The sequence below is a fragment of the Ylistrum balloti genome, unplaced genomic scaffold (genome assembly GCF_031769215.1).
Source record: "Ylistrum balloti isolate Yb309-2 unplaced genomic scaffold, AGI_CSIRO_Ybal_v1 Utg370520, whole genome shotgun sequence".
NCBI classification, from domain to species: Eukaryota; Metazoa; Mollusca; class Bivalvia; order Pectinida; family Pectinidae; genus Ylistrum; species Ylistrum balloti.
Window position 1 is genome coordinate 312,376 of NW_026782333.1, and position 13,515 is coordinate 325,890.

At 35.6% G+C, this 13,515-nt stretch overlaps 1 protein-coding gene across 1 annotated transcript; it reads right to left on the reverse strand.

The window, feature by feature from the left end:
• Positions 1–8,757: 8,757 nt before the first annotated feature.
• LOC132555849 (uncharacterized) lies at positions 8,758–10,263 on the reverse strand. Its single transcript, XM_060220209.1, has one exon. The coding sequence runs from the start codon at positions 10,261–10,263 to the stop codon at positions 8,758–8,760; it is 1,506 nt and encodes a 501-aa protein (XP_060076192.1).
• Positions 10,264–13,515: the final 3,252 nt, after the last annotated feature.

Sequence of the window (13,515 nt, forward strand, 5' to 3'; positions counted from 1 at the left end):
AATATATTTTGGCGACAAATATCTTTATTACAATATCTTATGCCGACAGATATCTCCACAACAATACATCATTGCGACAGTTACATATGTTTCGTAGATCTAACTTCATTTCTCTTTCTTTGTGGGCATTTGTACCAAAGAAAATAAACTACAAATGATATAATGCAAGCAATAACAGACAAAATGAAAATGCTTCTATTAATAGCTTATTGAAATATTCAATTCATAGTTTGGTGGGAATGCAATGTTTAGGGAACGTGTCACGGACGATTTCCTGAAAGAGGAAGCTAATATAAGGTGATCACTGGATACTGAGCAGGAATTTGAAACAAGAACAAACTGCGTGGATGGTTTAACTACTAAATGTGAAGTTTTACCAAAATCATGACATACAATGGAATATTGCTTTTCCATGTTTGAGGTAATGGCCCAAGAACCATTAGCAATATAATACACTACAACAAGTCGTTGACCAGGTACAATTATAGCTAGGCAATATTTATCATTGTTTAATTTTTTGTCTATAAAAAGAGCAACAATACACTGGGTACTTAGATCAACTGGGTACATAAGAGATGTGTGTTGGCATTGATTATAAAAATGTGAGTATAAAACGTCTTCTTCACTCTGGATTGACAGCCATGGCTGATTATTCCAATTAGTATTTGGCTACAAGTTTACATTAAATGCATTCTTGAGGATTTGACATTTGGTTAGAAGTTGGTAGAAGCATAGAAACAAGAATATCATAAACATCGTATGAACGATTTTTTTCGTAGCGTCAATTAAAGATATTGTTAAAATGATAAAAAAAAATTCTTAAGTTCTTAAACAAATAATATGGAACGAATTAAAAATTGATAGCATTGCCAACGATTTGACTGAGCATTTACTGGAAGTTTTAACGTACGTGGAAGAAGATTATTGTGAATATCTAGCAATGCATTGCTAAGCTGAGCTGGTGAAATTTTACGTCGTGAGAGATGGTTTAAAGACAACATATTGAGCTGAAATTAAAATTTTTAATATGGACAATGCCTTCTTTATGATCAGACTAACGTTTGATATGAAAAAAGCACATGGGCACTAAATGAGATAAAATATCTACATGGATTTTGTGACTTCTACCTTGTTATTGGCAGGCTTAACTCCTTGACGATTGATTGTAAATCCAAAATAGTTTGTTTGTTGGTAGAAAGAACATTTATTCAGTTACAGCTGATCTTCCTCTGATTTGGTGGAAACAATCATCCAAGTAAGTTGTTTTCCTACCTGTAATTGACTAGAATTTGTTGTAGGATCTGTGGTGCGGACTGGAACGTATATTGAAATGGTTGTGTTGGTGTCGGTAATGTTGTTGGTAGTGATGGTCTTGTGTCTGATTAAAATGTCTGTTTTGACCCTTCGGGCGATAGTGTCTTCTTTACTCGAAATTTGACCTGTACGTACACTTTTGACACGGGGTGGTGTTCTGGATTAGGTAATTTGTAGGTAAATTGTTGTGGTATTTGTGTGGTCTGTTCCTGTTTTTTCAGTGTGGCCATGTGTGTATGAATTTACAGACTGAAACCTTGAAACATCACTCTCCATTGGTTTTTTTCTTTCCTGGGTGGCTGTGAATGAGTGCAAGGAGTACTTTGTGCGGAAGTGAACGGATATGTATTGTTTTGTGATCCAATGTTGAATAAATGATGAATGTTCATCTCTCTCATAGCACAAAGCTCTGGAAAAGTTGTGAATTCACCCCTCATTAGGTCTGATATCTGGATTTTTTTCATTTCATTTCAAAATATTTTTATTGATATAAACAATCAATAGGATCAGACAACAGGCTAAAGCCTTCTCTCAAATCTGGAATTTCTAGACCATTTTCAAACAATCCCACTAACTTTTTTGCAAACTGTGTCTGAAGTGGGATAAAATTCTTTGTGCAATGGGTCGCACTGGTTCTTCAGGACGTTGACGTATTTGTTTTAGTAGAGGAAGTGCACGTGAAGATCCTTGAATGTCGCCAAAACAACAGGTTCATTGTGACTTCAAATCGTTCCATTCAGGGTCTTCATTACCTCTGATGTAACGTCGTATAAATTCACTTACAGAACCTATTGTGGACTGTATGATAATATGTGTTTTTTGGTGTTGTTTCCTATTTATCAATATCCTACATTCTTTGCCCTAATTTAGTGCGATCAACCATGAAAAAGTTTTCATGCACACCATGAATTGTCACTTAGTATTAATCTAACTATTATTTTCCCTTAAAGTTATGACACTAGCAGTAATACCTGTTAGTAATTCTATAACGTAATATGTTGTGTTCCGCTATGGAGTGTAGCCATTGCATATGCAAAATATTAACGATATATATTATTAAAACAAACAAATTTGTGGTCCAAAAGCCTCATATGAAAAAGAAAAAGTAAATCTTCTTACTAATGGATGATCGTTGATCATAGTTAGTACTTCACTGATGTGGCCGCGAAAGTTTTTTTTTTTTTTTTTTTTTGTCACGGCGCCAGTTTGTTGAAGGTGATGGCAGAATGATGAATGATGAAGTCCACAAGAGAAGTGTAGTATTCTTGTTTAGTAGTGCATGTGTGCTACGTACAACGGGTATTCTCTGCTTCGTATCTGGATACAGACTCAGTATCAAAAAAGGTTTCAAACAAGGATGAGTGATATGTAAAAAGATGAATAATCAAGGTAGCCAGACTAACATGTCATCATCATCATACTTTCTTCCACCAAAAATTGAAGAGTTATTACAATGATAATTATGATAAATGTAGGTGAAAATTAAAGAAAAAAAGTGCAAGAATATATGTATATGAATATTGAACAATGAATCTGAATAACCAATCCATCAATAATGGAAATTTCTAGCAGAACACATCAAACATTAGACATGAGATGGCTTTTACTGATAAGTCATATATTAGGCCTTTTCAGAAAATATGAGACAATCTTTGATAAAAAAAGATGTAAACAAAGATAAATCGTCATAAAAGGATTTATAAATGTCCTCAGTGGGAGCACCCAACAGAGCCGCTATCTGGACATCTCTGTCCACCTGATACATACACATTAACTGGATATTTGTACACAAAACTGGTAAAAAGATTATCTCGCAGAGACTTTAATATGGGCTCTTTGCAGTCAAGTGAACAATGGGCAGCTGCGTCTTCAAAAGTACCTTTACATCGAGCACATAAAAGTTCACAAGTAGAAGGGGCAATCCACATTTTTGCCACAGTTTTACATGTCCTGTTAAAATTTGGATGGCGTTTAGAAAATGACCAAAATATTGCAGGAACCATACCAAAATGAAGAATTTTGAATCTATGAAATTCTAACGAACTGTTTATACGTAAACGCAAGTCATCAGTTTCTTTACAGAGAAGGAAAGTCTTTACAAGATATCCCCAGCTTAGTTTGGATGGAAATTTCCCAGAATTAAGAAAATCAAGCAAGATGTCTCGGAAGTTATATTTGTGTAAAGCATCCCAAATGTCGTTGATGAAACCTTTCTTAGCGTTATTTACCCCAAGATGTTGATACTCTCCATTTACAACAATACTTGTAGCAAATATCTATAAGCATATCAAAATTGTGTTTGGTAAGTGAAAGAAGACAAATATCTGCTTGCGTAGAGCACGTGACATTAACATCAAATACAGCTAGCGAGTATACAGAACTACTAAGATCATTCTCCAAATCGTTGACATAAACAGAGTAAAGTTAAGGGGAGATAATACTGCCCTGACGTGTTCCCTGGCTTATCCAAAAACACTCTAGACACAAAAATTTTGATACATAACAACACTATACATATCCTTGTGTAAAGATATAATCATACTAACAATTTTTCTGTCAAGACCCAAATAGACCGTCGAGCCAGACACAATCAAAGGTTTTATACGCGTCTAAAAAACAAGTGAACAATTTACTATCATGTTCAGAAGCGTATGCGATTGTTTCCTGCACGATATATGAAGTCATAGAGCTACTTGCTTGGTTTTAAAAATCATGCTGTAATGACATTACATGAAAAAGGTTCATAGACTTAATTTTATCAAAAGTAGTTTTTCATACACTTTTAGAATAACGGGTAGAAGAGAAATCGCTCTGTAGCTAGTTGGGTCATTCATTGGCTTATTATGATCTTTATAAAACGTGCAATCAATTCAGGTTTGAGTGACATAGGTACATATTCAAACCTTCTGAAAACATTAAATAATGTACAAAGACATACATAAAGTGAATCGCAAGCAACATTTAAGTGTTCGTATACAATAGAGTCAATGCCAGGAGCATTTCCAAGAGGAAGACTTTTACAGGTAAGTTTAACTTCATCCACTGTAAAAGTTATTTCGGAAGAGTGTGTTGCTGATGTATCATGGCGTAAGAATTCTACCAACTCGGATTCGACAGATGACTTAAAGTCATTGTCAAAGTGGCGGTCAGTAGAGTGGCACTAAATACCGGAGAAACACTTCCCCCAGTGCAACACTAATGCAGCAGGGTCTCTGACACCACTAACACTAGATCTCACCGGAGACCAAAACGACTTATAATTTATATCTACTGCTACTTCATTATCGGAGTTCAGAGTAATAAGATGGTTCTCTGATAACTGGCGGTGTTTACGTCGGAACTTACGATTCGCGTCCTTGTATAAGCAAAAGGAGTGAGAGTTAGGATCACGAGGACGACCTTCGTCATCCCAAATACACCGCCACATATCGCGATGTAACTCTTTCATCTCTCCTTTCCAATAGGGTTTCAAGAATTTCTTAAACTTCCATACGAAGAGTCTAACTTGTCGACGTAGTCGTTATTAATATCTGAACCGTAACTCGTGTTAGGTAGATCCACTTGTTTAAAATGCCAAACACTAGAATTAGAGACCAGCTTCAAGATAACGATATGATCGTCATCTGAGGCAACGACAGTCACACGACTCGAGGTGTTCTTTTACCACAAAAAGGCAACACAACCCTTTCTCGTTTTAAGATCAGATAGAGCATGCGTCGAGAAGTCACAAACTGCGAACTACAGTAGTCGGGATGCATACTGTTAAGCAGTTGAGCATTTTCGTCAAATAGCCAGTGTTTGAAGATTCCATAGATGTCGACATCTTGCTTCTGCAGGGCATCATGAAGGTAGGAGGCTGACGACATGATACCAGTCAAACTCCAGGTCATCAGACGTCGCGTGGCCATGAAAAAGACAATTACTCGCAGAAATAGAGAAAGAACGCTACTTCCATCAACAGGTTCAACGTTATTACCGTTCCCATAACATTGATTATAGGTATACCATTTCCTGCAGCGTATACATTTGGGCCATAAACAATCTACCTTAGTTTTACCAACATCGGACCAAAGAATATTTACGCGACTAGAGACGGAATAAGAGTTTCTTGCTTTTGAGGATACGGACGAAAGTAGCAGCCACGTTCCTCTGCTCGAGATAAGAACGGATATCGTCGGCTGTGCAATTGGATGACATACAAGTCAGAAAGAGACGTGTGGTCTTTCTCCAAGAAACAGCAACAAAACCGCTAGCATTGTCATCACTTCGTGAATATGAATCCTTAGATAGGACGAACTTCGACTGGGGAGCATGATCATCCGTAACAGTACGTTGATTTTTAGTAACGGTCTGCTTATCGGACTGAATTTCCTTAGAGTGTTTTTCACTCAGTGACTTAGTCACTTAGTGACAAGTTGATCAGACGGACCAGCGGGGACAGGTGGTGCAGACAAAATATCAGCAAAACACACCTTTGCATAGGAGCATGACGGAGATGATGGACAAGCAGGTGGTTGAGGTGCCGATATAGAAGGAGACGAATCAGGCGAATGAGAAGATAAGTTCACGCCTAGTGAGATAGGAGGCAACTAGGAAAATGGCCATGTATATCAGGGTGATACGTAGGTTGAGAGGTCTTGTGAACAATGGATTTCAGGCCAGATAGTTCTTTGCCTATTTCCTGTCCAAAATCGCGGATAATGGAATCCATTCTCAAGCGGAACTCCGCCATAGAGTTCACAAAGAGTTCCTCGGAGCTCTCAATATTGGAGCGAACCGACTCCTCAAGTATGCTGACTTGGGATAAGATGTTGGACCGAAATTGGTCAGAAGACACAATTTTCGAATAGGTGAATACGGTCATTGAAATTCTTTGGTGGGGAACCATTCGATATTTCATTGACGAAGATATTGTCGACTGTATCACACCACATTTTAAGTTCTCGTTTAATGTCAGCAACATCTTATTTAAGTTGAGAGTTATCCTCCTTTATCAGTTTAATACTTTTATTTCATGAACGTTCTTCACTGAACGTTTACTTGCTGGGAATCGGGTGGATTCCGCGATTAAAGGGAAACTATATCACTTCAACAACTATGTCCCCAGCTATGAAATGTTCGAGTTGATAGCAATCGCGGGCGTACTTACATTCAGCAGTGCATTTGGTGGTGGACTTTCTAATCACTAGTCTTCCAATAGGACAGTCATGTATCTTACTTGCACGACAGTACAAATCTGAACGGTACCATGGCAGCTTCGACTCAGACATGTTAGTTATTTGCAATAGTTTGGTCACATATGCATCTTTTAGAAGGGAATTTAAAACTGAGAAGTTAATGTCACCGTTACCTAAGCCATTAATTAGTGTCAGGTGTCAAATCTGATAGCGTTGCATCAACAGACCCGAAAGAGTCATTAGATAACACTTTGCTCGAATCCATAGTAACGTATACGTAAATCAACACAGTTCATGTATACTCAAAGTTCGTCCACGTGGAGCCAACAATGATAGCGAGGTATGGGCTTACCTGTACTGGTAACACTTGTTGTAATGTCCGGTAAGTACCACTGTCACGCGCTATTGCCCACTATTAGAATGTGAAATATACACAAAGCAAAAGTTGAATTTTCAAAGTTCTCTAGAACAAGAATAATTTTGATCAAAATACATGCATTGCATGAAAGTACAAACCATAAGACGTACACATGCCAAATTGTAGCGATGTAGAACATTGGGAATAGGGTCAATACCTATTACCTGCAGAAACACAAAATCCGTGTCCGCACTATCTCAGGTGACTCTTCCGTAACGTCACGTAAACATGTAATCTGTCTATAGCGTTTCTGCATAATGACGATATATTTTGCTAGATTTGAAACTTTACTAACGTAATAACGATATTTTATTAGTAATGATGGATTATGGCACAACATATCTTCACTACCATATATATACCAAATATCTTAATTACAATATATAATAGCGAAAAATATCTTCACTCAAAGATATTTTGGCGTCAGCTGTCTTCACGACAATATTTTATGGCGATAGCAATATTCACTATAACATATTATGAAGACAGAAATCTACACTATAATACATTATGGAGACAGAAGTCTACACTTTAACACATTATGGAGACAGAAGTCTACACTATAACACATTATGGAGACAGAAGTCTACACTATAACACATTATGGAGTCAGAAATCTGCACTATAATACATTATGGAGGCAGAAATTTACACCATAATACGTTATGGAGACAGAAATATTCACTATGATACGTTATGGAGACACATGTCTACACTATAGTACATTATGGAGACAGAAGTCTAAACTATAATACATATGGAGACAGAAGTCTACACTGTAATACATTATGGAGACAGACGTCTACACTGTAATACATTATAGAGACAGAAGTCTACACAATAATACATTATGGAGACAGAAGTCTACACTATAATACATTATGGAGACAGAAGTCTACACTGTAATACATTATGGAGACAGAAGTCTACACTATAATACATTATGGAGACAGAAGTCTACACTGTAATACATTATGGAGACAGAAGTCTACACTGTAATACATTATGGAGACAGAAGTCTACACTGTAATACATTATGGAGACAGAAGTCTACACAATAATACATTATGGAGACAGAAGTCTACACTGTAATACATTATGGAGACAGAAGTCTACACTGTAATACATTATGGAGACAGAAGTCTACAGCGTAATACATTATGGAGACAGAAGTCTACACTATAATACATTATGGAGACAGAAGTCTACACTGTAATACATTATGGAGACAGAAGTCTACACTGTAATACATTATGGAGACAGAAGTCTACACTGTAATACATTATGGAGACAGAAGTCTACACTATAATACATTATGGAGACAGAAGTCTACACTGTAATACATTATGGAGACATAAGTCTACACTATAATACATTATGAAGACAGAAGTCTACACTGTAATACATTATGGAGACAGAAGTCTACACTATAATACATTATATACAAATATTTTTTTCCGCCAAGATTTGTTTATCCTAACAGCGAATCGAAAAATTCCAATTATTAGCTGTTTAAAGCGATCACGTTAGTTGTTAGTTGGATTTTTTGGGGTTTAAATCACATTTAGTTTCTACGCTCATCACCCTTAAACGCTGTTTGTGGTCACTGTAAAACGATTATAAATGGCTTACTATGATGGGATAGTTCAGTATTGTTGCCAAAAAGTACTCCTCTTATGTTGTTTACAATAATGGAAGCACATGTTTCTTATTCAAAGCAATACAAATACTCTTATTGATGTAAACGAAAAGTCTAACTGGGTGTATATGGCGACGAAAGATGTGAATGTTCATGTTAAGTATTTTTAAAGATTTGTCCAGTAAATTTTTCTATTCCATTAATATGGATCATGATACCTTGAACAATCTTATTGTTCGCCTGTCTTCCTCAGATAAAGTATTTTGGTGCTGAGAAACGCAGATCATCTTCTGTTGTTCAGATACGTGAAGTTTCCAAGGAAACATTACAGTGTTGTTGTTACTGATGTTATTATTGTTGTATGTTTTCAGGCCATCTCCATTCAATGACAAAGTGAACATTTTCCCAAAATCCCATGACGTCACCATTAACTGTGTACCTTTGACACAAATTCCACTACAGGCGCTGATTAGTCGATCACTGACTTTCCAAAGGGTAACCCCATCAAAATCTATACATCTTATGTGTGGTTCGCGATAGGTTTGGTCCGTTATGAAAACTTTCCTCTGTGATGACGACATCGTGATGTAAGTGAACTTGTTAGATTCGTAAGATTCATCTAAAACAATCGTCCAGATTTTACCATCAGTTTCAAAGATTTGCAATTCGGAAAAGGAGCATACAGCTACATATCTTCCATCACACGTTACCGCGTTACATGCGATATTGGTCTTTAGTTTTGGGCCTATTTCAACAAAGCCATCCTGCAGAACGTGACATTTTAAGAGTTCTCGTTTGTCCGGAATCGATAGCATCACATGGTCATCTGCGAATGTGAATGCCACCGCGTCATAGGGTGCAGGATTGATGCTCGTTTTACACAAAAAGATCAGAAAGTTATCAAATACGAACACAGCCCCGTTTGTATGGTCAACAAGAAGCAGCTTTCCCGATGATATAGTTGCGATTCCTGTTATCCACGATGGTTTCCCTTGACAAGGAAGTTGGATTGTTTGTCCTTGAAGCTTTGCTGTTCCTTGCGTGCTTGTTTGATATGAAGAAGTTATTCTCCTAATCAAATCATCTATCTTTTCCCTCATTAAGACTACTTCGTCCCGAACATTTTGCTCTGATTCATTAAGAAACTGTAGAGCAGAACGCCTCTTGTCGATCACGTTTTCAATCGATTGCCATTGCTCGGAAAGTAAATCCATATCTTGTTTTATTCTTTTCAGTTCCAATATTCTGGTAGTATTTAACTTGTCAGTAATATCATTTATACGTGCCCCGTCATGTTTGATCAGGTCGGAACAACCTTGGTGCTGAGGATAACAAAATGAACAGATGTACCGGGAATGATCAATACAAAAATATACCGCTTTGTTGTTGGGATGATCAGAACATGTTCCCATATGCTCTTTTGTTGTCTTGTACGCATCAATCATTGAACTAGCTACGTGGTTATTTTCAAGATGTTCTGCCCATAACTCTGGGTTGCTATTCATTTGTTCAGACACTGGAACAAACCGTCGACACACAGGACACTTATACCCATTTTCTCTCCAATTTTGATACATTTTCTCTTTTATGTATTTATTGATACATTTTTTACAAAATGTATGTAGACACGGCAATGCTTTTGGTTCTTGGAATATTTCAAGACATATTGAACAGGTAATTTGGTCTTCTGCTGTCTTAATTATAGCTGTTGCCATGGTGATGTCAATGTCATGTTCAGCACCTGAAATTGATTACAAAATAGGTAAATCGATTTACGTTGTTTGTTTTTTTAAGCTTTAACTTATGAACAACATTATTTCGTAGAGACATTTGAAGTTATATTGTACGATTTTGTTATTCATTACAGATATCATATGAATGAAGGAGTACAGAGCGTCTCAACAGACAAGGTGATAATTGAAGGTTATTCTAGAGAATAAACTTAGTACTTTAAACATCAGGAACCGTATCGTTTACCTTTTACTGTACTGTGTACTGGTTCTCGTTATCTTATGATTTTAGATAACTATGTAGTTATTTCTAAGGTTGTTCTGGTTTCATGTGTGATTGTTGTGTTTTCGTTGTGTGTTTGATGTTTTATGTGTGACTAATGTGTTTTTGTTGTGTATTTGATGTTTCATGTGCGACTAATGTGTTTTCGTTGTGTGTTTGATGTTTTATGTGTGATTGTTGTGTTTTTGTTGTGTGTTTGATGTTTTATGTGTGACTAATGTGTTTTTGTTGTGTGTTTGATGTTTTATGTGTGACTAATGTGTTTTTGTTGTGTGTTTGATGTTTTATGTGTGACTAATGTGTTTTTGGTGTGTGTTTGATGTTTCATGTGTGACTAAAGTGTTGTTGTTGTGTGTTTGATGTTTCATGTGTGACTGATGTGTTTTTGTTGTGTGTCTGAGGTTTTATGTGTGACTAAAGTGTTGTTGTTGTGTGTTTGATGTTTTATGTGTGACTAATGTGTTTTTGTTGTGTGTTTGATGTTTTATGTGTGACTAAAGTGTTGTTGTTGTGTGTTTGATGTTTTATGTGTGACTAATGTGTTTTTGTTGTGTGTTTGATGTTTCATGTGTGATTAATGTGTTTTCGTTGTGTGTTTGATGTTTTATGTGTGATTGTTGTGTTTTTGTTGTGTGTTTGATGTTTTATGTGTGACTAATGTGTTTTTGTTGTGTGTTTGATGTTTCATGTGTGACTAATGTGTTTTTGTTGTGTGTTTGATGTTTTATGTGTGACTAATGTGTTTTTGGTGTGTGTTTGATGTTTCATGTGTGACTAAAGTGTTGTTGTTGTGTGTTTGATGTTTCATGTGCGACTAATGTGTTTTTGTTGTGTGTTTGATGTTTCATGTGTGACTAAAGTGTTGTTGTTGTGTGTTTGATGTTTTATGTGTGACTAATGTATTTTTGTTGTGTGTTTGATGTTTTATGTGTGACTAAAGTGTTGTTGTTGTGTGTTTGATGTTTTATGTGTGACTAATGTGTTTTTGTTGTGTGTTTGATGTTTCATGTGTGACTATTTTTTTTTGTTGATTTTATATTGTCTCTTGTTTACCTCTTGGGTATTGTTTACATGGCCTTTGTTGTTTAGTTTTGATAAAAAAATGTTGCTTCCTGTGATATTTCCAAGCGTATTTATTTTCAAATTAAATAATCTAAACACAAGTGAATTCCATCTTTCAATCTAAATTAAGAATAAGATAAAGTAGAGTTCAGTGATAAACTGCATAATATCACGGTTTCGTCCTTTTAGGAACCTGTGTTACTTAATGCCTATATTTGAGACCTGGGAGGCGGCGTTGGGAACATCAAAATTGACAGAAAGCAATGTCAGTAATTTTAATATATCTGGTAATATCAAAAGAATGTCAAGTACACGTGTTTTTGTTTCATATATGTTGTTTCTTGTCTGACTGGTGTTTCTTGTGGAGTTGTGGTATCGTGTGTCTGTTGTTCATTGATTCACTATGATACAGTTTTTGACGCCATTGTGTTCTTGTGGTTGTTTTTCGCTGCGCTCTTGTTTGGCTTTTTATCTAAAATAAAATTGTACTTACTGTGTACACATTGTATACTTAATGTGTAATTGATGTGGACTTATTTTCTCTTATATTTTCCCAAAAATAGGTATTTTACCAGTGTTTTCTTCTTTATCTTGTTTTTATTCTAATGACCTGAATATCACGTCAATATTTCAACTTTATTTGGTTTATAAACGAAATCGTGGTTACTAAGTTGAGATAGATTTTATAGCTAAATTAGGGTCATGCGATAATAAAAATAAAACCCTACTCCCGCCTGGCGTTTTATTTTATCTCTAAGATGTTTTGAATATTTTTATAAATCTAATATCCTAATGGAAAAAATATCATTTTTATCTAAACCAGTTAGCATAGTGCTAAGAGATATGGTCATTTTTACCAACTAAGCGATATAAAAAATTAAAAATTAAGATCAATAACTGTTATGAAAGTGACTTCAAGATTTTCTGTACTGAAGTGGTTTATGATATACCTCCGATTTAGGATGAAACCAAACAAATGTTTTTGATGAAAGGTAAATCTCTGAGATTTCCTTCCTTATATCCTTATCTTTCCTATTTCCCACACAAACTAACCCGAAACCATTGATAATAATCACTACTTCAACACATATTACAACATCACCATCTTCATCAACTCAACCACTACAACCAATATCGCAACCGCTATCACTACCGTCATCACTTCATCATCACTATCATAACAACCATCACAATAAGATAGATGGAAGCTACTGGAATGATCTTCTCTTCAAAATGTAGAATAAAATAACGACAGCAATCTACAGGATAAAGTGACTTTAACTATAAACTGCCATTGACATTATTGCGTTTGGTATAAAAATCACTGACCATTCTTACATTAACGAATTTATATGTGACCCAGTTAAAGTTCCAAATACATTGTGAACTTGTGGCATACCTTTCATAGAATTAACAGCTTATAGGCTTATCCTTGATTGAAATGTAATTAATTTTTGATACTGTTTAGGAATTTTACTAATAACAAAAATAGTTTGATAGCAAGGGAATGTTTACCAATCATATTTTGTAATATGTAACTCGGCATAGTATTAATAATATTAACCCCGATAATGCAAACCTGTTCATATAATATGTGTTCTGTGACATCAACAAAGCGGTGGCTAGGATGTATACACACCCCTTCCTGCTCTCAGCTCACTGACGAAGACACAACAACTCGACCTTTATATACTGATGTATCCTAATTTATTCTTGTATAAGCATTTTATTTTTAGAACATTCGCTCATCAAACAAAATCAGGATGTTTACAGTATCAATAATCCAATGGTTATGCTAATGTTGTATACGTCATGGGGCAAAGTTATTTTTAGCCTATTTTGTCATGACGCCAATGTTGAACAAGTGTTTTTATTTCATTTACAATTCTTTT